This window comes from Eubalaena glacialis, chromosome 11, assembly GCF_028564815.1.
Source record: "Eubalaena glacialis isolate mEubGla1 chromosome 11, mEubGla1.1.hap2.+ XY, whole genome shotgun sequence".
In the NCBI taxonomy this organism is placed as follows: domain Eukaryota; kingdom Metazoa; phylum Chordata; class Mammalia; order Artiodactyla; family Balaenidae; genus Eubalaena; species Eubalaena glacialis.
The window spans coordinates 60,162,066-60,187,093 of NC_083726.1; the positions used below are offsets into that span (position 1 = coordinate 60,162,066).

The 25,028-nt window shown below is 39.5% G+C and overlaps 1 protein-coding gene across 4 annotated transcripts in view; it reads right to left on the reverse strand.

Moving 5' to 3' along the window:
- Positions 1-25,028, reverse strand: part of RBMS2 (RNA binding motif single stranded interacting protein 2) — an 86,150-nt gene that overhangs the window by 15,127 nt on the left and 45,995 nt on the right. For all 4 annotated transcript variants that reach the window (XM_061206330.1, XM_061206332.1, XM_061206331.1 and 1 more), the window contains 2 exons: positions 4,557-4,723; positions 154-212 (listed from right to left, as the gene is read on the reverse strand). In XM_061206330.1, the coding sequence (XP_061062313.1) occupies positions 154-212; positions 4,557-4,723 (226 nt within the window). The remainder of the gene's footprint in view (positions 1-153; positions 213-4,556; positions 4,724-25,028) is intronic.

Below are 25,028 nucleotides of genomic sequence, written 5' to 3' on the forward strand. Positions count from 1 at the left end.
TTTAAGCCTGAAAACCCTGAAGACTCCTTCCTGACACTGGAAACCAGGGACTTGCAGCAATAAAGGGCAAAGGCAAGGGATGGCCTCACTTACAGCTGTTCTCCACCACCAAGAACAGCTGTTCTCCACCACCAAGAACAGCTGTTCCCTTACCTTTGCATTTGTTTGTGGTCTTGTCCAGTATGGCCTTAGTGGAGACAATCTTGCCATATCTAAGGGAGAAGAAAATGCAAAGTCATAATCTGGGGACAGGGATTTAGACTAGGACAGAGATTGAGACATCTAGATGAATCCATGCCCTGTCTTCACTCCCACTAGGAAAACTGTCCCTACTCAAACCTTAGAACAAAGAAGAAATGAATTTAAAACGTCACACTTATCATATAAACCTATTCCCCAAAGGTACCTACAAGAAATAAGGTAACTGCAGTCCCTACACTATCAACACATTTCTCTCTTCTTCCCCAAATAAGACTCAGATACTAGTTAGAAAAAGACTACTGTCTTTTTTTGGGAAAGAAGCTTGGTGGCGTCCACATAGCAGTGTGTAAGGCCAGAGCTCTGGCTAGAATTCCTTGAGGACTAAAAATAATCCTTGATGTTATTTATCTTCCTTTGAACAAACACCATTCCTCCTATGAAAAACTGTTTCTATTCTCTGATACCCCACTCTTCACCCTTCTACTGGCCCCCTGACTGAAGGTCAACTTGAGCCAAACTGCTTTTGTTCAAATCCTGGTTCTGCCACTTTATAGCTACGTGTGATCTTGGACAAGTCATTTAACCTTTCTGTGCCTCAGTCTCACCATCTGTAAAATGGAGATAGGATTGTTGGAAATATGAAATGAGTTCATGAATATAAAGCACTAATGTCTATCAAATGGTAAACACCTGAACACTCTTAACTGCTATTATTATTATATATTATATTATATTATTATTATATTCATGGGACCTCAACATTTAACCAAATGGCTCTTTCCTGCTTTAATCTCTAAGACTTCTATTTCTTTTTCTTTTTTTTTTTGGCTGCACCTCGCAGCTTATGAGATTTTAGTTCCCCAACCAGGGATCAAACCCAGGGCCCCAGCAGTGAGAGCACCGAGTCCTGACCACTGGACTGCCAAGGAATTCCCTGACTTCTATTTCTTATTGTCAAGATTTCAGTGTATTAGGGAGGGGAGTGGGCATAAAAGCAAATGCAACAGCTGTGTTAAGAAAATTATCCAAAACTTGACGATAAGGCAAAATGAGGATTGCACATTCTTTCAATGTCATTCTGGAACACTGTCTACAAGGCCCATTCAAGGTATATTCTGTTATCTAGGGGGATGTTTCTTTGTTTCAGTTACTATTTATTACTGATGTGCGCCCAGATTTTGTGAAGATACATATTAATTTGTAGATTTTTATCTAGTAGAAATACAAATAATTTATGTCCATTAGAAAAGATGATCCCAAAGGTTACTGTTTTACTGTCCTATAGGGTATGAACCAGTTTTCTCTATAACCTAGTAATCTTATTCCAACATTCTTTCTTCAATACCTATCAATACTCAGTCCCTCAAATGCTCTTTGAACCCATTTTACCATCCTGCTAGTTCCCTCACTAATGAGTAAAATAAATATTTGGCATGCGTTCACCTATATCTGTAGGAGAGTTATGTTTTTCAACTTTCTGAAAATTATACTTTGGCAGCAGAGTCATGTGGAGTTCCCCAAACTTGAGCAGTGGAGTATCAATCACAGGTCAGGGATTATATTAGAAGTGTTCTACTAGAAAGAAGTCTCTACATTCCACTCCAGGAGGGTGAGAATGTGAGAGAGACAGAACAGAAATCACTAACAAAGTCAGAAGTATAAAATTTAACTGAAAACAGTTGGCAGGGACTGAATTTGAGATGAATACCTGAAACAAGCATTTTTTTCTACTTTTCCTCTCATCCCATCCCTAAAGAACATACGATGATTGATGTATTTGTTTCGCTCCTTGGCAGCCTCTCACTGACTGTTTTAGTGGAGCTCTGTGACCCACTGGATTAGACAGAATAAGCCAAGCGATGCCCTGGAGGCTAGAATGGATGTGGCGAACCTAACCCTTCAGGGCTACATACTTGGATTCTTTCCCAAATTTAGGAAGGGAAGGGATGCAAGAGACTGTAAGCCTGAGGACACACACGCTGCTATCCCTATCGAGGCCCCAGGGTGGAGCCTGCTGTGGTCTGAGCAGCCTGAGACTTTGAGCTCAGAATTTCCACTTCAGCTGGCAACAGCTGGATCGTGCAGCTTCCTCCTCCGAAGGAGCCCCTCCAAGAGAACCAGGAGTTTCAGTTCCAGACTCCACGCCTCTCCTTCCTGTCCACCAGGGCTTAGGATCCAGCAACATTTACTTCCCGTACAACCTAGAGAGATAACTGGGACAAAGGCAGGAAGTCCTATGCATGGGAAACACCCTTCACAGAAAGGTGTCCCTCCCAGCTCACACACCCATGAGGATTCCACCCACCAGCTCTTCACAGCTTCCCTTTCATCATAACTCATCTAGCACCTATTCTTTCCCTTCCTCATTCCCACTTCTCTATGGTCCCCTACTGGGCTCCTTACTTCCATCTTATTGTACATGCTGACCCTGACTATTCTCATCCCTTCAGACACAGCAGAAGGTAAGGCAACTATTGGGAAGGGCAAAATGAAAGTCTAAAAGTATAGTGAAGTAGAATTGAGTTTTTTCTCTGTCTTGTGGAGTGAGAGGATTGATTTTTGCAGCACATTATATTTAGTACAAGAAATACAGGGTGCAGAAATCAAGGAACTAGATTGATATGATACTCTTTTCCCTCATAAACCAACATTTTTGCCAATTCCCATTCCCTCAAAAAAATTACTAGTCCTAGACTAAGTTCCCTAAGTTCCATTTAAATACCCTTCTAGCAAGGTAAGCCGAGGTAACAGATTCAGGTTTTATACACACATCTAGCCTTTAGAAACTGATTTTGTGCAGCCTGGTGCTAGGAAACTTCCAAAAACCACTACCTCAGTAGAGTAAGGGATTTATAGAGTACCTCTGAGCCTCATACAACTACATTTTGAGGGGAGAATGTTCTGCCTCTTCAGGATTTGGAACAGTTGCCACATACTTATACTGTTATGGGAGTCTGAGTTAGTTTGACCACTTTAGAAAACTGTTTACTAGTATCTACAAAAGCTGAACAAATGTATATCCTATGATTTAGCAATTTTACTCCTAGGTATATACCCAACATAAATGTATATACTTATACACATGCACCAAAAGACATGTACAAGTTCATAGCAGCACTATCCGTATCCATAATAGTCACCTACTGGAAACAACTCAAATGTCCAGCAACAGTAGAACAGGTAAATAAACTGTGGTATATTCCTATGATGGAATTCTATAAAGCAGTAAGAATGAACAAATTTTTGCTATATGCAACAATGTGGATGAATCTCACAAACAACATTGAACAAAAGAAACCAGACATAAAACGGTATGTGCTATATCATTATATTTATATGAAGTTCAAACAAGCCACATCAATCGTTTAGAAGCCAAACAGTAGATACCTTTGGGGGTGGGGGAGAGACTGTCACTGGGAGGTGGGCTTCTGAAGAGCTGGTAATGTTCTATTTCTTGATCTGGTTACAAGGATGTGTTCACCTTGTGAAAATTCACTGTTCTATAAACACTTCTGATTTGTGCACTTTTCTGTATGCTGTTATACTTCAATAAAGTTTTAAAAGATGGTAAATTTACACAGACTAAGGTTCCTATTTTTATTTCTTTCTAAACTCGATTTCCCCTTCCCCATTAATACTCCCATCCCACCAGACTTCTGCCTCTAATCAGTCCCCCATATAAATGATTTGAAACACATGTATTTCTGCCAAATGGAATTGAGCTGGCATCTCTGCATTCCTGCAATTTTTCCAGCTTTCCTAATTGTGCTAATTCCACGGTAGTTGTCTCCACCTCATGACTCAAATCTACGCTGAAGAAACCCCAAAGATCTTTAGGGGGTAGATGCCAAGTGACAACTCTTTCTCCATCTTCTTCTTTATCCACTAATTTGAGGGCTCCTCTGGGTCACTGAGAATAACTCTAGCAGCAGAAACTCTCCTAAGTGTATATAATTCAATTGGCTAGTCCCACTTTCTTCTATCCCTACTGCTGGTTCTCACTATCTTCTTATCAATATCTTTAGAGATACTGAGCATTTCTATTCAAGGTGTAAGGATAGGAATCTTTCCACTAAGACCATCAGTTCTGGGTACATGCTGGAAACAAAGTCATATACCAACTAGGCTTCAAAGGTCAGCCCTATCCAGCTTTCCTCAGAGAAACACATAAAAGTTTTACATATTGGTAGTACGTAGAATTTCTCTAAGAGGGGCTGCTGAGAAACCTTGCAACTATAGGGGTAGAAGCAAAATACTGATAATATTGCATTTCAGGATAAGAGCATCTGGTAAGAAGCCAGTATCACCAAATCTGTACTGTCCCTAGAAACCTACCCCTATGTACCCCAACTTACGACTGACACAACTTGACTAGGTCCTGGTCGGTAGTGCTTGGCTGCAATCCCCGGATGTAGAGGTTGGTTTTACTCAGCTGGTCATTTACAGTGCTCCCACTGCTGCTGTTAGGGGTACTGTTGCTTGGACTAGGTGGTGCCATTGGCTGAGACAATGACACATATGGCTGCAGGGAGACATGAAGAACAAAAGGTCAGAAGAATTATACATTTAGATGCTGAAGAGTGAGGAAGATCTTGGCCCCTTGGAAAGAATGATTCCAAACTTTAGCAGCAATGAAGTCATCAAAAGAGTTAAAAGGGCTTCCCCGGTGGCGCAGTGGTTAAGAATCCGCCTGCCAACGTAGGAGACACAGGTTCGAGCCCTGGTCCGGGAAGATCCCACATGCTGCAGAGCAACTAAGCCTGTGCACCACAACTACTGAGCCTGAGCTCTAGAGCCCGCGAGCCACAACTACTGAGCCCACGTGCCACAACTACTGAAGCCCACGTGCCACAACTACTGAAGCCCATGCGCCTAGAGCCCGTGCTCTGCAACAAGCGAAGCCACCGCAATGAGAAGCCTGCGCACTGCAATGAAGAGTAGCCCCCGCTCGCAGCAACTAGAGAAAAGCCCGCGCGCAGCAACAAAGACCCAATGCAGCCCTTAATTAATCGATTAATTAATTAATTAATCGATTAATTAATTTTTAAAAAGGACAGTTAAAAAAGAAACCTAAAGGAATTCCTCTCTGCCATAAAATAAGAAAATATTTAACTGTCCTACCTAACTTTCAGGGAAAATGAGAGGCCAAAATAAGCTTGTTAAAGGTTTTGAAAAAAGGCACTTCGTTATAGAGGAATGTTTTTATCATACAGATGCTGGAGACACAATTAATGTATGCCTCTTAAGTAAACTGTTTAATGAGACAAGACTAATGAAATCTAGGTTCCATTCAAAAATCACAGAGGAACTAATAAAAATTTATTAAATGATGAAGGTATAGAAAAGTTGAACATAGATTATTCATAAAACTGTAGAATATGAGACTGCAAAATATCTGCAGGAGCTTGAAAATTATTATAAGATTAGACAAACTAAATGAAATACTAATTACCATGTCAGGTAGTAAAAAATGAAATTTGTTACTATGCTGATAGGGGTTTAGTCATAAGTTATTTACAAGTTTTTAAAAGTTTAAATATGAATGAATAATAGATAAAGTATGGTTAAGGAAATCCAGCATTTGGGGTGAAACATCTCTAATTTTTCACTACTGATACCAGGACAGGCAACCAGACTCTGCTACATTTTGGGGGGGTACTTCTGTTAGAGAAAAATTACCAGGTTGACTGGAACATGGATCCAATTCTTTCATGACATATTTTATACCCTTATGTGCTAATCAGGCTTCTAGTGTATATACATATATATGGTTCATAATCCTCTAAATTTGCATAATTACCTATAATATAGTGCATTTTACTATATCATACTCATATTCCAGTTCTCCCTTGGCTTAAAGCACTGTATAGTATAAATCTACTTGGAATTACTTCCCTATAAAATACTAGCTGCATCTCCAGGTTTTCCCCCTCTCTCTCTTCTTTGGTGGTAGTGGTAAGGGATTAGAGCGGAAACAGAAGAAAAAGGGAAACATGAATATCAAAGAGGGGAAATCTTCCCGCCAAAGAATCTTAATGTGAAATGTGCCTCTTATACTTCATGCCTCTGACCTTTAGCAAACTTTAAAATAAAAATCTTTGCTCAAGCTAAATATGTTGAAGCAAGTATTTACCTATTTTTGTCACTATACACAATCACAAATGTGTACCCACTTGCAAATACACAGTTCATTCCTCAGCTCTATACTGCAGCAAAGAAGAAACCCAATACCACATTCTGGAATGGCCCAAAGCCTCATGACCTATTGTAGCTCTTGATACACCCTTTATATTTCCTATCCTGGTTCCCCTCTCTTTGCCAGCACTTATACTAAGATTTTCCATATAGAACAATCCATGTACCAGAAGAATATGAATTATTCCTCTGTGGTGGTAGTGATAGTCGACAAGTGCAGGGCAGGGCACATGCATGTTTTTCAGCAACTTTCAGACAACAAGACAAAAACAGGGCAAATAAACCTAAAAGTCATACATCCAGTGCTAGAAATGGCAGTACATACTTCAAGGATGATGTTGAAATCTCCACTGAATTAGTAGATATGTAATAATAATCAAATACTAGTGGTCTAGGCCCCCTCCATTATCACTACTGTTGTAAGTGCACCATCTGATTTAAAGTGGAGGCAAGAAGGGACTTCCCTTGTGGTCCAGTGGCTAAGACTCTGCGCTCCCAATGCAGGGGGCCGGGGTTCAATCCCCGGTCAGGGAACTAGATCCCACATCCCGCAACTAAGAGTTCACACATCACAACTAAAGATCCCGCATGCCGCAACTAAAAAGATCCCACACGCCGCAACGAAGATCCCGCATGCAGCAACAAAGATCCCACATGCCACAACTAAGACTGGGAGCAGCCAAATAAATAAATAAATATTTTAAAAAATAATAATAAAGTAGAGGCCAAGAAGATTATCAACTATATTCTAATCATGGCTGTTTCTGAGTGCAGAATAAGAAGATCACTGCTGGAGATCATTCACTAAGACATGCCTTTCCTCATCTCTAAGGAACTGCCATTATTGATCCTTAGCTGAGAAAGCCAAGCTTCTTCTAATATGAGAGTCTAGGGAATTCCCTGGTGGTCCAGTGGTTAGGACTCGGCGCTTCCACTGCTGGGGCCTGGGTTCAATCCCTGGTTTTGGGAACTAAGATACTGCGAGCCGCATGGTGTGCCACACCCTCACCTCGTCCCTAAATAAATAAATAAATAAATAAATAAGAGATTCTAGGCCTGGGGGTGATGATGATGCCAACAGTAACAATGATAGCAGAAGCAACTCTAGCAGCATCATATCATGTGCCAAGCACTGGCAGATGAGATCACCTGCCTCAGCTAGAGTTCATCTATCCCAATGTGAGAGAATATTCCTAAGAGGAAGTATCAATGATGCTACGACTGTCCAAATAAGAACACAAGGGTTATTGAGGAAAGAAATAAATTGAAAAGAAGCTTTTGGTTTACTACCATGGTTATAACCTTGGTTTTAACACTAATGTCTTAACTATAATCTAAAAATATGACTTAGTCAATGATAAACTTGCTGCAAGGCCAGAAAAATTCCTAGAAGATATAGTTCAGAAAAAAAAAAACCCAAAACTTTTGTTTTGCTATTCCCAAACAGCTTCTGAAACTACTATATAGTCTCCAAAGAGAAAAAATAGAAAAATATTCTCTCTTCAAGAGAATTCAAGAAAAAAGGTCAAGAAAGCCTCTAAGTAAAGCTTATCTGGCTTCCCGAAAGAAACTATTTGGAGAGACAATAATAACTAATGTAAACTAATGATCCTTGTTTACCTATGTATGTAAAAGAGAAAAGGGTAGTATATATGAGAGTCCAGAGGATTGAGCTATTCTTACTGTGCGAGAGAAGGGTGGGGCAGTATTGTCTCTCTTGACTCCTATTGGTCTGTAATGGTTCTCTGAGGCCACTGGTTCTCTGTCAGAGCCTAAGCTAGAAAATGAAGAGCAAGATTTGAACTCTTTAAAACAAGGCCCTCATATTTGGCCTAGAATCTTAGACACCTGGGATGGTATTAAATTTGCCTTTAGAAATAAAGAATGGTAGCATATTATCATGTAGCAAAGAAATATGTAAAGTTATCCAGTAGAAAAGGTAGGTATGAGTCTTCTTTTTTTTTTTTAATATTTATTTATTTATTTGGCTGTGTCGGGTCTTAGTTACAGCACGCAGACTCTTCCTTGTGGCGCTAGGGCTTCTCTAATAGTGGTGTGTGGGCTTCTCTCTAGTTGTGGTGGGCGGGTTCCAGAGCTCGAGGGCTCAGTAGTTGCAGCATGGGGGCTTAGCTGCCCCGTGGCATGTGGGATCTTAGCTCCCTAACTGGGATCAAACCCGCGTCCCCTGCATTGGAAGGTGGATTCTTAACCACTGGACCACTAGGGAAGTCCCTAGGTATGAGTCTTCTCATGAAGGAGATTTAATTCTGGAAGTGACTGGGAAACATTAACAGGTTTATAAGCTGAGAAATGACATGATAACATATATTTGAGAAAGCTAACACTAGGTGCATTATCCCAGCTGGTTCAGAGGGGTAGGAGACCAGAGGTGGTAAGACTAGTTAGAAGATATCAGACATGAAGGGAGGTCAGGAAAAAGTATAGAAGTTAAATTCAGACTTGCAGAATTTGAAGTTATCTGCTTGATGGATATATGCTGAACGCTTTTACAATAAATACTGGTTAATTTATTCATTCAGTAAACATTTAAATACCTTTAAAATACTATGCAGGGAAGGCGTGAAAAGCCTGGTAGTTAGTGTGGAAGAGCCTGGAAGTTTGATTTCTTAGCTAAAAGTTAACGTACCACCTTAGAAATATAGGCTTATAAAGGAGGTATTAATGCTTTTAGAAAGTTCTAGTATTGCACTAATTCTTTGGGAAATGGAGTAAATTCAGTTACGATCCCTGAAGGTGGGAAGCAATCTCAGGGCGAGGACTTTTTGGCTTTGGATCTTCCAGTGAAACCCAGATGCCTGTGGGCAATGCGTTACCAAGGCAGAACAGGGAACACTGGATTGCAAAGACGAATTGATTGAATGCAAACGCTAGGGAACACCAAATTTGAGGTTGGTTGGAGACTAGAATCTATCAGTAAAACGTGTGTGAGAACACCAGCATGGGGAGGACTTGGCTGTTTCCTAGAAGGGCCACTCCCCTTGCATAGTAAACAGGCATACATAAAAGCTGAAAGAAGGCAAAGAAAGGTAGGACAAATGAGTTAATGGATATAAAGTACTTAACATGGTGTTTGGCGTATAGCAAGTATAAGCTGTCAGTAACAGTTATTATTTTAAAATTTGGAGTCTTTTAAAAAATGGAGTTCTTCTATAATTAAAGGACAAAATTCTCCTTCCTTTGCAGAATATGGATAACTCACCCAAGTTGAGCTGTTATTTGTCTGCAGAGACTTGATGCTTCCCCAGCAGTTCTTTTTTTTAAAAAAATATTTGTTTATTTATTGGCTGCATTGGGTCTTCGTTGCTGCGTGTGGGCTTTCTCTAGTTGCGGTGAGCGGGGGCTACTCTTCATTGCGGTGCGGGCTTCTCATTGCGGTGGCTTCTCTTGTTGCAGAGCATGGGCTCTAGGTGTGTGGGCTTCAGTAGCTGTGGCATGTGGGCTCAGTAGGTGCGGCTCACAGGCTCTAGAGCACAGGCTCAGTAGTTGAGGCACACGGGCTTAGCTGCTCCACAGCATGTGGGATCTTCCCGGACCAGGGCTCAAACCCGTGTTCCCTACACTGGCAGGCGGATTCTTAACCACTGCGCCGCCAGGGAAGTCCCCCCCACCCCCAGCAGTTCTTAATCCAGGAAAACTTTGGAGAGATGTTTTTATGGAAAGCACATGAAGAGATTTGAGCCTATGAGGCAGGCAGCAAGATAACTACTCAGTAAGCAGGCCCTGACCATCTTCAGAACTACCTCTCTCTGACCTCCTCAGAAAGTTACTTATGTCTAGATTATAAAACAATTCCTTACGTTTTGTTCTTTTACTGTCTAGGGCTGAGGCCTTTAAGATAAAATATTGAAGAGATTTTAATTTCCTAAAGATTGGTGGGGTGGTATTTGAAGGATGGTTAGAGAACTGTGCTATAAAATATCCCATAAGAATCTCTGGGATAATAATCTGGGGAAGGGCTTATAGTATGGGGATAGAGAAATATATAACTCCTTCATCTTCATCCAGAAAAAGAAAAATCAAACTCCCCTCTTCCTGTAGCAAGGAACTTTATGTTTCCTGTCTTGCTGAGTTACAGGAAACTAGGAGACAAGAGAGCGTTCTTCCTTTTGCTCTCTTGCAAGAGATCATAATGGTAGAAGTGATACAAGGCCTACTTCCCAATCACTAAGTTTTCATCAGATCTTTAAAAGAATGATCCAGTCATATGAGCTACTTGCTAATTAAAAACTAATGTAACTGAAACACTGTCTTTATTCTGAAAATAAGGTTCTCTGATCAAGTGTTCATTTTGCCTGGTTTAATAAAATTCACAAACGCTGTATCCATTCATTTGCTATCAAAGTTATCCTCATCCTGAGCCCTTAACTCTTATTGTCACCAGAGCAGGAGAAAACTCCATTCCATGTCTAGTGCCCAGTGAAGTTCCTGGCATAGAGTATAAGCATGGATATTTGCTAAAAGGAGTAAAATAAACTTAGGGGATTTGCTAATTGTGTATCATCTTAATAAACGCCTAAGAAAGTCTCACAGATACACAATCCAGTGGTCTGACATCAAAATTCCTATTACAACCTGGATATTGATGATCCACAAGACAAGTTCCTAAAGCCAGTGGTCTCTGGGACATATAACACCTCTGAACATTTTTGTCTAAAAATACATTATTTTCTGAGTTCTGTCATAATGTCTCCAAATAAGAGAAAGTCCACTTTCCCTGCAAAGTAACAGACCTCCTAATATTCACTCATGAGACCCTTTGCATTATTTGAATCATTCAATAAATATCTGAATGCAAATATGTCCAAGCCCTGCTTGATGCAGTGGGGACTCACAGATAAGTAAGGGTATAAGTGAAATATTTCATAATAAATTTAAACACACACTCACAAGAAGCCATTAAGTAATTCACAAACCAGAGCGTACAATCTAGATAACTAGCAGAACAAAATACGTGTGCTAATGGGGATCCAAGCGAAATGGTATAAGAACATGAAAGAAGAAACAATTCCTGAGGGAAAAGTTTCTCAAATAAGATGTTTGGGTTGTACCTTGAAGAATGAGTAGGATATTAAACCTTTAATAGGGAGCCATAGGGAAATGCAAATCAAAATCATAAGGAGAGGGATTTCCCTAGTGGTGCAGTGGTTAAGAATCCGTCTGCCAATGCAGGGAACACGGATTCGATCCCTGGTCTGTGAAGATCCCACATGCTGCGGAGCAACTAAGCCCGTGCGCCATAACTACTGAGCCTGCGCTCTAGAGCCGGTGAGCCACAACTACTGAGTCTGCGTGCCACAACTACTGAAGCCCACGCGACCAGAGCCCTTGTCCTTCAACAAAGAGAAGCCACCGCAATGAGAAGCACGCGCACCTCAAGGAAGAGTAGCCCCCGCTCGCTGCAACTAGAGAAAGCCTGTGCACAGCAAGGAAGACCCAATGTAGCCAAAAATAAATAAATAAAATAAATAAATTTATTTTAAAAAATCATAATGAGATACTTCATATCCACTAGGATGGCTGTAATAAAAAGATTATGACTTTAATCAAAAGTAACTTTGATGGCTATAATAAAAAATAACAAGTGTTGGTGAGGCTGTGAAGAAATTGGAACCCTTGTACACTACTGTGGGAATGTAAAATAATGCAGCTGCTTTGGAAGACAGTTTGGCAGCTCCTAAAATGGTTAAACACAGAGTTATTTACATGAGCCTATTATTCAGTCATAAGAAGGAAAGAAGTACAGATACATCCTATAATATGAACCTTGAAAATATGCTAAGTGAAAGAAGGCAATCACAAAGGATCACCGATTACATGATTCCATTTATATGAAATGTGTATAATAGGCAAGTCTTTAGAAACAGGAAGTAGATTAGTGATTACCTATGGCTGGGAGAGGGGGATAATGAAAGAACTGGGAAGTGATGGCTAAGTGGGCGGAGTTTCTTTGGGGGGTGGGTAACGAAAATGTCCTAAAAGTATGGTAATGGATGCAGGACTCTGTGAATATACAAAAGCCACTGAACTGTACACTTTAAATGGGTGAATTGTACAGTATGTGAATTATATCTCAATAAAGCTGTTATAAAAATTTGATAGAGATGGGTAGAGAGAAGAGGACATTCCAACCATTGAAAACTTCTTGAGATGTTAGGCTATCACAGGCTAGTATGACCTAGCACAGGATTCAGCCTAGGTTGGCATCACCCTACTTCATTTCCAGATAGAAAATTCATAAGATTAATATATTTTATTGAAATTCAAGTGGAAATATGAATTAGACATTAAATCATATCAGAGCAAGAAAGGAATATTTTCTGTAATCCCCCTCCCTGAAAAAAAATATAACATTAAAAACAAAACAAAAACAGAAAGGTATCTCTGGAACACGCAGCGCCTGAGCCAGGGAACCCACACCACGGATCTGCCCACCACACCTGGTTTTATTTTATTTATTTATTTAGTTAGTTAGTTATTTAGGCCACGCGGTGTGGTATGCAGGATCTTAGTTCCCTGACCAGGATCGAACAGGGGCCCCCTGCAGTGGGAGCTCAGGGTCTTAACCCCTGGACCACCAGGGAATCCCCCATACCTGGTTTTAAAAGCTGACTCTCAGCACTTCTACTACTTCCTCTTAGCTCAAGTAAACCTGACACCATCTCCAGCTCCTCATCTCCTCCCCGCTTCTCTTTCATGGCTCTTACCACTACAGTAGCAATCTGTTTTCTACATCCCTTTAATACCAGAGGGAGTTCTTACATTCATACCAGGTGATACTCAAACTAGTTCTCAAGTATAAAATTGACGTTTTTAAACCCTAAGTCAAAATAAGTAAAGAATCCTCAGTTAAGCATACAGCCAAACACATTGCTCAGGAATCCATTCACCCTTCCAGATCCACTTGCCACTCTTGTCCACCTTGCTTTATGCCTTGGAAGCTGACCATATAGAGTGTATGAACAGGCTCCCTTGCCCTCTGGCTTCCAGTTGGGTTTGGCTAACCAGATATATACCAGTAGGATATCAAAGGGCAGGAGCAGAATGAGACCAGAGTACTTCTTTTCCTAGCTCCTTTCCCTGCCAGAATACCGTGATTTGGCTGCATACCTCTACTGAAGCCCATAGTTCCCTCCATACAGCTACTCTTAGATTCTGGTAATCTCTCTCAGGTCTTTGCCCTTTTAGATATAGAGTACGTAGGCTCTGTAATTGCTGGCCATAGGGTACTCTACTCCCTCTCACTGGTTTCCCTAAGTCCCTTTGTAAATAGTCCCTTTATTACATCTTTCTCAAATTACTCCATTTGGGTATGCCATCTGTTTCCTTTTAGGACCCTAAACGATGAACAAACCATTCTACCTTAAAGATTCAGGTGCAAGAGGATATGTACCAGAAACTCTTGAGAAACTCTGCTTTCTTTAAGATTGGATAAAGAACCTCCTCACTGGGCAAAAATCCTCAAGGCACAGTTTGATGCAGAATTCTTTTCGTCTAACAATTTAACAGTATCTTAAGTTAAACTGTTGATTTAACTCGATGATTTCATCTCATCTTCCAGACAACTTTGTGAAATAGAGCAGGTGATGTGTTTTTTCCCTTCTAAAACTTAGAAACTGAGGTTCAGTTTTATTTCAACATTCCCTCTGTTAATGTCGCTTCACTTTTTGTTAAGCAGAACCAAGTAATGGAAACCCTAATACTGACAGTATCCAAACCAAGGCAACCAGCTGAGTAAACATGTAAAGCAGTCCTTTACATGACCCTATATCCTTTCTCTCCCTTCTGGAAAGAAAACAGTTCTAAGTTCCCTGGCAATAGGTAAGGTCTAGTCAAAGTAGAACATTTAAGGAACAAAGGCATTTGAATTGTGAACCAAATAAATTAGAGGAAAATCTACATAAGACTGGTGCTTACATAGACTTACTAGAGCAAGAGCCCTCAATTGAAATATATGGGCAATTCTATTGGGGGGCATAGCCCTTTTAGGCACAGTGTTTTTAGGCAGCACAAGCCCATGCCTCTATCCCAAGGAATAACCAACTATGCCACCAGTTTGTGGGTGCATGTCAGTGTGAATATCTCATATGTACCAGGAACCATAGAGCAAAAAGTTTAATTCTCAGGACATAAAAAGGATCTTTGAAGGTTAAGTAGCTTAAGTCTGAACATGACAACCAACTGCTTGGGGAGAACATGGGTAGGATACAACTGAGCCCCATGGAGTGCTACTCTGCATTACACAACCCCGCCACTATTCAGCCTAGCTGGTGGATCATCGTATGGCCTGAGAAGGAATTGCAAAGTGAAAAAGAATAACGGCATCATTGGAGCTTCAGAGCTTGCAGAGAAGTATATGTGCCTCTCTTCCACAGTAAAGTTGCCTCAGATAGAGAAAATATATAGGAAAAGATAATGCCTGCCTATAGTTTATTTTACCCTATCTTGTCATTTACCCTATTTTCATTATCTGACACAATTTTATTGTGGTCAGAAATACAGAGATCACAAACCCATAGGAAGTCAGGAAACACCAGCACTCCTCTTCCTCACCCTTATACTACCTATACAAAGAATTCCCAGATTGGTAGATTAGGGATCTGGTTTTATCAAGGCCTAAAATCTCAAAGTCATGAAAAGATTCTGCTCCTGTGATCATTATAGAAATATTTTTGATTCACCAAACAATAAACACTGGCAATACTACACACCTGAAGAAAGTAACCTAACCAAAGAATATGGAAGGTATACATGCCTAGTCTATTTTCAGATCAAAATAAAATGTATATATGCAACCACCTAGCATTACGTTAGGTGTATAAAGTTTAATCCTTATTCTAGCCTGCCTTTTTTTTGGCCACGCCACAGGGCATGTGGGATCTTAGTTCCCCAACCAGGGATCGAACCCGCATCCCCTCCATTGGAAGCGTGGAGTTTTAACCATTGGACCGCCAGGGAAGTCCCTCTAGTCTGCTTTTTACAAGTCACAAAGAACTGCGGATATAATTTTTCAAAGTCTGATATAATATACATAGAAATACGTCTAGAAAGATTCACGAGAAATGGTTAATAATGTTGGCCGCTGAAAAGCGAACTAGGTATATGAAAGATGGGGTGAAAACAGACTTTTTGAACCTTTTATATTTTATACCAAGTCCATACATCTATTATCTATTTAAAAACAAAAGAAAAAGTTTCAAGGTCTGACAAACTAATTTTTTAAAACTAGGATAGAATGTTAAAACACTTGAGTCCATACAGCCTGACTCCTGGACCCATGCTCTCATAGTTCCTAACATACTCTGAATCTCAAAAAAGACAGTGATTTGAACAGAACTAGTCCTTGGGAAAGTGTTAACCTAGTTTATCAAACTCATGGTCTTAAACTACAAGTGGGAATGGGGCAGAAGTCGGAGGTAAGGGGTGGAGGTGAGGACTGATTGCCAAAGTAAGAACTGAATACCAAACTATAAACAAAGTGATAAGGTCTCCAAAAGAGGAAGAGAAAGTTTTATAAGTTCTATCTAATTCCTGGATAATAATGTGGAAGGTTATATAAGAATTCTTTCAAGGTCCAGTACCCATAGCCACATAAAGATATACTATTTACATAATAGCTACAGTATATTTAATCCATAAAGAATATAGAAAAGGGGGAAATCCCTGTTCTTTTAGGCTGATATATTAAAACAAAACAGCGATTTTTCTTTCTCCTTATTACAAAACAGTTTTGACAGAACTTACAGAGCAGAATCTCAGGTTCCTACTTACCTCTGGCATCCTTTGGAGGTGAAATTGGAAGAAAATTTAGAATGAGAATAAGAGACTTACAGCTTAGAGGCAACCCTCTACTACCCCTCACTTCTTTCCCTTTCTCTAGTCTCCATCCTCTCTCTTACTCTTTTCCATTCTTCCTCCATTTTTTCCCTTCTTCTCTATCTTTGCTTAGGCTTACTCCTGACAGTTGCATTCAGTGATATCCTTAAGTAATAATTAGCCTGGCTGTGGTATTAACGTTGCTCATATCTTAACCTATTAAAAAAAAAAAAGAGAGAGTCCTGGTTCAGAGGATGGGAAGCAAAGTTTAATAAGAATAACTTTTTTTACTTTTAATTATGGAAAACATACAAAGGCAAAAGAAGAGTATAATGAATCCCTACACATTTATCACTTAGCTTTAACAATTATTCATGGACAAACTTGCTTCATTTGTAACTCCACCTATTTCCTTACCTCCCATATTATTTCAAAGCAAATACCAAATATATAATTTCATTACAAAATATTTCAGCATGTAGCTCTGAAAAATCTCTTTTAAAAAAATATAAACCCAAACAACTCTATATCATCTAAAAATTAATAATTCCTTAATTTTATAAAATAGAGTTAAAATTTCCAATTGTCTTATATATGTCAGAATTGTTTTGTTTTGTTTTACAGTTTATTTGATTTTTTTTTTTTTTGGCCACACCATGCGGCTTGTGGGATCTTAGTTCCCTGACCAGGGATTGAACCCAGGCCCTTGGCAGTGAAAGCATGGAGTGCTAACCACTGGACCTCCAGGGAATTCGCCAGTTTATTTGTTTGAAATAGGATCCAAGTAAGGTCCATATACTGTCACTGGTTGCTATGTCTGACACATCTTTTAATCGACAGGTTCCCTATGCATTCCTATTTCTTGCAGTTTTTTTTAAGAATTTTTAAAATTAATTAATTACTTACTTAATTTATTTATTTATTTATTTAGGCTGTGCTGGGTCTTCCTTGCGGCGCGCAGGCTCTCTAGTTACAGCGCGCGGGCTCTAGAGCTCATGGGCTCAGTAGTTGCGGTGCGCGGGCTTAGTTGTGGTATGTGGGATCTCAGTTCCCCAACCAGGGATTGAACCCAGGCCCCCTGCATTGGGAGCGCGGAGTCTTAACCACTGGACCACGAGGGAAGTCCCCTATTTCTTGCAATTTATTTGTCAAGGAAATTCTTATGTTTGTACCAGCATAAAAATTAACCCATTCAAAAACCATTTAATTAGAGTTACCATATGATCCAGCAATCCCACTCCTGGGCATATATCCAGAGAAAACTAATTCAAAACGATATGGGGTGGGGGGGCTTCCCTGGTGGCACACTGGTTAAGAATCTGCCTGCCAATGCAGGGGACGCGGGTTCGAGCCCTGGTCCAGGAAGATCCCACATGCCGCAGAGCAACTAAGCCCGTGCACCACAACTACTAAGCCTGCACTCTAGAGCCCGCAAGCCACAACTACTGAGCCCACGTGCCACAACTACTGAAGCCCGCACTCCTAGAGCCTGTGCTCCTCAACAAAAGAAGCCACCACAATGAGAAGCCCATGCACTGCAATGAAGAGTAGCCCCCACTCACTGCAACTAGAGAAAGCCCGCACGCAGCAACGAAAACCCAACACAGCCAAAAATAAATAAATAAAATTTTTAAACAATGGTTTAGATGGCAAATTTTATTAAAAAAAAAGATATAGGGGACTTCCCTGGCAGTCCAGTGGTTAAGACTCCATGCTCCCAATGCAGGGGGCACAGGTTCGATCACTGGTTGGGGAACTAAGATCCTGCATGCCACACAGCGTGGCCAAAAAATAAAAGATATATGCACCCCAATGTTCACAGCAGCAGTATTTACAATAGCCAAGACATGGAAGCAACCTAAATGTCCATCAACACATGAATGGATAAAGAAGATTCAGTATATATATGTACAATGGAATATTATTCAGCCATAAAACAGAATGAAACAATGCCATTTGCAACCATCTGGATGGACCTGGAGATTATCATACTAAGTGAAGTAAGCCAGACAGAGAAAGACAAATATCATATGATATCACTGATATGTGGAATCTAAAAAAATGATACAAATGAACTTATTTACAAATCAGAAATGGACTCAGAGACATAGAAAACAAACCTATGGTTATCAAAGGGGAAAGGGGGTGGGGGAGGGATAAATTAGGAGTCTGTGATTAACAGATACATGCTACTATATATAAAATAAATCACACTACTATATATAAAATAATACAACAAGGACCTACTGTATAGCACAGGGAACTATATTCAGTATCATGTAATAACCTATAATGGAAAAGAATCTGAAAAAGAATACATATATATGTATAACTGAATCACTGTGCTGTATACCTGAAACTAACACAACATTACAAGTCAACTATATGTCAATAAAAAGTTGTTTGTTTTTGAAAAAAAATTTATTAAGTAGGTACTATTTGGAGAATAGAAAAAAGAATCTATAACTGAACAATTATTTATTGTATCTAATATGTAGCATGTGGAGATGCTATGAAGAAATGCAAAATGGGAGAAAAGGCTGGCCTTCAAAAGGCACAAGATGGAATGCAAAAACAGAACAATGACATAAAAACATAAAATCAAAACAAAACTTCCTAGTAACAATGTAGCTTCTCTAGTGACTACTGATGTTAATCTCAAGAGTCAATTGACCTTTTATTTTATTATCTTTTTCTCAGGCAAAGGGAAGGGAAAATAACAAATGTTGGCTACTTACCATATTCCAGGCCCCATAGGATTTTGTTATCTAATATAATCTTTACAAAGAAGATAATGAGGGCTTCCCTGGTGGCACAGTGGTTAGAATCCACCTGCCAATGCAGGGGACACGGGTTCAAGCCCTGGTCCGGGAAGATCCCACATGCCGCGGAGCAACTGAGCCCGTGTGCCACAACTACTGAGCCTGCACTCTAGAGCCGGTGAGTCACAACTACTGAGCCCACGCGCCTAGAGCCCGTGCTCCACAACAAGAGCAGCCACCGCAATGAGAAGCCCGCGCACCACAACGAAGAGTAGCCCCCACTCGCCGCAACTAGAGAAAGCCCACACGCAGCAACAAAGACCCAATGCAGCCAAAAATAAAAAAATGAAAATAAATAAATAAGTAAATAATAGAGACAGTAGAAGAGAAATTTAGAAAGTAGGAAGGTGGAGGTTTAAAAAAAAAAAAAGATAATAAGATAGGTATAATTTCCATTTTATTTTCTTTTCTCTTTTTTTTTTGTCCATGCTGCGCGGCTTGTGGGATCTTGGTTCCCCGACCAGGGATCAAACTCAGGCCAATGGCAGTAAAAGTGCCACTGAGTCCTAACCACTGGACTGACCGCCAGGGAATTCCCTCCATTTTCATTTTTATTGATATGGAAACTAAGGTTCAGAGGAGTTCTTTCTTTCCCAAGTTTACATAATTAATAAGTAGTAGAATCTTATTTTTGACTGAGGATCATCTGGTTCCCAAGTCCGCATCCTTTCCATTGCTGTTTCTCTAAACACAGGAACAGCAATGGCTTTCACAAACTATAAGCAAGGTCAACAATTAGCTCCAATTATTTTTTTAAGAGATCAATTTCTAAAATGTGTTCAAATCAACAGTCTAAAATGACACCAGAAAACAGGTAAAGAGGGACTTCCCTGGTGGTCCAGTGGTTAAGACTCTGCGCTTCCACTGCAGGGGGCATGAGTTCCATCCCTGGTCACGGAACTAAGATCCCACAGGACACTCAGTGTGGTCAAAAAGAAGAAAAAAAAAAAACAGGTAAAGAAACTCAGCTTATCATTTTACCTCAGTCATCAAAAAATCTACTAGATTTAAGCACTGGTCTGATATGTGAAAATGGAACTAAACTGAGGAATCTGATCATCATCTTCCCTGGGGAAAACACGCCCACTCCACTGCTCCCTTCAGTGTAGAGGGACAGACATCAGCATATCGCTCCTGCTGTGCAGGCAGCTCTAGAAGCAGCAGCACAGCTCTGTCCTCTTTCGCTCCGGGGGTTCAGCTGCCTGAAGGGAGCACACACTCAGCTTTGCTACCTTACACACTGATGAGGTTTCACAGGGGTTGCCCCACAGGGGAAGTCTGTAGTTTCTGTTTGGTTTGGTTTTGATCACTGCTTGCACCTAGGTGGAGAAATCTGTCTAATTCTGGCAGTATTAGAAAATCCACTGGCCCACAGATACAAGCTACCTTCTTGAATATTAGTATTATCAGTAATAAAGTTGTTGTTTTTATTTCCATTTGTCAAACTTTCTTCTTATTTCTCAACTGGAGTGGAGGAAGAAGGGTGCTTCAATCTGAAACCCACAAACCCCAGCAGTCTTTAAGGGCTAGGCAAGTATTTCCTTTGGTAGTTGAAATGGAGGCCAGGGTAAAATGTTAGTGTGCCTGGCCCTACCAGTTTACAAATTCTATAATTGTAAAATAATGATTTAGTAATAATTCAATTTGGGACAACAAAGAAAATCATTTTCATTTATAATGTAAGACCTTTATTTCACAAATGAGGAAAAATCAGATTCAGTTTTGATATAAGCACTCAGTTATTCACTATTCATTTAGCAATTGAGTAGGCAATGAATCAATGTTTACTAAATGTTTTTTCAAAAGTATATTTCTTGACTATAGAGCCCATTAACTAGCAGAAAGGGGTCAAAATACAAGGGCTCAAAAATCAAAGACTATAGTTTAATTCTAGTGTTGCCATGTACTAGCCTGTGACTTTGCGTAAGTTGCTTAACCTTACCTGCAAAATGCAGACAGTAACAGCATCTATGTAATAGGATTAGTGTGGGGATTAAAATAAATACATATAAAGCTCTTATAGTGCCTGAAATATAAAAGGAGCTCACATCCATTCAATCAATAAATACTTAATGCCCGATTTAGAGTACCAGGCACTATGTCTGATAGCAAGGACAAAATGCCAAGCTAAAGATGGTCTAAGACAAAGACTAGAGATGGTCTTGGTCCTAAAAGAATTCAGCATTTAGTAGAGATATAGCCATTAATCAAATAATCACAAAGTAATTGTATAATTACCCAGTGTGATAAATGGGCTAGGAAAAAAAAAAGAACAGAAGGCTGTGACCTACTTTAGTTAGTATAGTCAGAAAGGTGACATGTAAGTGAGACTTCAAGGATGAGCAGAAACTAGCCATTCAGAGAATGAAATAAAAGATCATTCCAGAAAGAGAAATGGGCAAAAGACACAAAGTGAGATTTTCAACTGAATCTGAAAGAAACAGAAGGCCAGTGAAGCTGGAGTGTAATGAAGGATGGAGGGGTAGGCAGAACCTTCCAGGCTGTGTTAAAGTACTTGGCTTTCATTCAACACAATAGACAGTCAGTGAATAATTTTATGCAAGAGAGAAGTTATAAGATCTGATCTATGTTTTGAAAATATGACTCTGGCTACTATGGGAAGAATAAATAAGAGCGAGGCAGGGGGTGAAATGGCAAGCTCAATTAGGAGGCCACTGTAATAGTCCAAACAAGAGACAATATAGTCTATAATTGGAGAGATGGCTGTAAAGATGGAGAGAAATGGAAAGATCTGAGGTGTAGTTTATAGGTAGAATCAAAGGACTTGCTTATAAATTAGATGCAGGAAAGTATACTGTCTAGCTTGAGTAACTGGATGGATGATGGTATCATTCACTAATGCTGTAGAGATGGAGGGGAGAGCCAATTTGAGGACTGCAAAGCAATCATTACATTTTGAATATGTTAATTTTAATAACCTGTGAGATTTCTAGGAAAAAATATCAATTAAGCAGTTGGATACACAGAGAAGTCTGGTCTAGCAATTATCTGTAAATCTGTTAGCATAGTAATAAGTGAAATCTAGGAATAAAGTATATTTAGAAAGAAGGCAAGAAAGCCTGAAGAAATATAAACACTCAGAAATTGAGTGTACAGTAACTGACAAAGAGGTCAAAAGAGGAGGGCAAAAGGGCAAGACCCAAGAAGGTTGTGTTACCAGAGGCAACAAAAGACAGAGTTTCAAGAAATGGGGGCAAAAAAAAGAAATGGGAAATAGTCAACTCCAGCAATGCCACTAAGAGGTTATGTAAGATAAAAACTAAAAAACAAACAAACAAAACACTAGTTGGACTGGGCAACTTAAAAGTACTATGGACTAGAGCAAGCAGAAGAAAGAATCAGTGAGCCTGAAGAGAGATCATTTGAATTTATCCAGCCAGAAGGAAAACAAACAAACAAACAAAAACCAGAATGAAAGGCAATGAAGAAAGCCTATGGGACTTATGGGGCATAACAACAGAAACAATCTACGTACTACTGGAGTTGCAGAAGAAGAGAGAGAGAAAGGGGTAGAAAGCTTATTCAAAGAAATAACGGCTGAAAACTTCCCAAATGTGGGGAGAGATGTGGACATCCAAGTTCATTAAGCTAATAGCTCACTCCAAAGTTTCAATCCAAAATGACCTTCTCCAAGATACATTATAGTAAAACCATCTAAAATCAAAGACAAAGAGAATTTAAAAGTCAGTTAGAGGGGCTTCCCTGGTGGCACAGTGGTTGAGAATCTGCCTGCCAATGCAGGGGACACGGGTTCGAGCCCTGGTCTGGGAAGGTCCCACATGCCGTGGAGCGACTAGGCCCGTGAGCCACAATTGCTGAGCCTGCGCGTCTGGAGCCTGTGCTCCGCAACAAGAGAGGCCGCGATAGTGAGAGGCCCGCGCACCGCGATGAAGAGTGGCCCCCACTTGCCGCAACTAGAGAAAGCCCTTGCACAGAAACGAAGACCCAACACAGCCATAAATAAATAAATAAATAAATAAAATTTTTTAAAAAGTCAGTTAGAAAAAAAAAAAATGTCTCTCATACAACAGAGCCTCCATAAGGCTATGAGCAGATTTCTCAGCAGAAATCCTGCAGGCCAGGAGAGAATGGGATGATATATTCAAAATGCTGAAAGAAAAAAAAAAGCAAAACAAGAATACTTTACCCAGCAAAGTTGTCCTTCAGAAGTGAAGGTAAGATAAAGACTTTCCCTAACAAAAGCTGAGTTCACCACCACTTGACCTGCCTTAACAAGAAATGCTGAAGAGTTCTTCAATCTGAAAAGAAAGGATGTTAACTAGTAACACGAAAACATATGAAAATATACAACACACTGGTAAAGGTAAACATACAGTCAGATTCAGAATAGTCTAGTACTGTAATGTGGTGGTATTAACCACTTAACTCTAGTATAAAGGTTAAAGGACAAAAGTATTAAAATAGCTATAGCTACAATAATTTGTTAATGGATACACAATATAAAATGTAAATTGTGATATGAAAAGCATAAAATGGGGGTGGGGTAAAAGGGTAGATTTTGTATGCAATCAAAGTTAAGCTGTTATCAGCTTAAAATAGACTGTTACATCTATAAGATGTTTCAAGTAAGCCTGAGGGTAACCACAAAACAAAAACCTATAACAGATATACATAAGATAAAGAGAAGGGAATCAAAAGTATACCACTATCAGAAATCATCAATTCATAAAGCAAGACAGTAAGAGAGGAAGAAAGGAAGAGAGGAACTACAAGACAGCCAGAAAACAATTAACAAGAGGGCAATAATAAGTCCTTACCTAGTTATAATTACTTTAAATGTAAATGGATTAAATTCTCCAATCAAAAGGCACAGAGTGGCTGAATGGATAAAAAACAAGGTCTAACGTTTATGCTGTTTGCAGAAGACTCATTTACTACAAGGACACACATAAGAACAAAGCGACGGGTTGGAAAAAGATATTCCACACAAATGGAAACCAAAAGAAAGCAAGGATAACTATACTTATATCAGAAAAAAGAACTTTAAGTCAAAAACTGTAACAAGAGACAAAGAAAGTCATTACATAATGATAAGAAAGCGTCAATTCATCAAGGGAATGTAACAGTTGTAAATGTGTATATACACAACCTCAGAGCACCTAAAATATTGAGCAAATATTAACAGATCTGATGGGAGAAACAGACAATCCAGTAATAGCAGAGGATTTCAATACCCCACTTTCAATAATGAATGGATCACCCAGACAGAAAATCAATACAGAAACAATGGACTCGAACTATACTTTAGATCAAATGGACCTAACAGACATATACAGAACCTTCCATCTAAAAACAACATAACACACCTTCTTCTCAAGTGCACCTGGAACATTCTCCAGGATAGAGCACATCAGGTCACAAAACAAGTCTCAGTAAATTTAAAAATACTGTAATCATACCAAGTATCTTTTCTGACCAAAATGGTATAAACTAGAAATCAATAACAGAAGGAAAACTGGAAAATTCACGAATATGTGGAAATTAAACAACACATTCCTGAACAACCAATGGGTCAAAGATAAAATCAAAAAATATCTTGAAACAAACAAAAATGGACACACAACATACCAAAACTTATGGGATGCAGCAAAAATAGAGCACAGAGGGAAGTTTAGAGTGATAACTGCCTACATTAAGAAGAAAAAAAAAAAAGATCTCATATAAACAACCTAAAGGAACTGGAAAAAGGACAAATTAAGCCCAAAGTTAGCAGAAAGAAGGAGATAACAAAGATCAGAGCAGAAATAAATGAAATCAGGAATAGAAAAACAATGGAAAACTGTTAGTTTTTTAAAAAAGATTAAATTGACAAACCTTTAGCTAGATTTACCAAGAAAAAAAGAGACAGGACTCAAAGAAATAACACTAAAAATGAAAGAGGAGACATTACAACGGATACCACAGAAACACAAAGGATCATAAGACACTGCTATG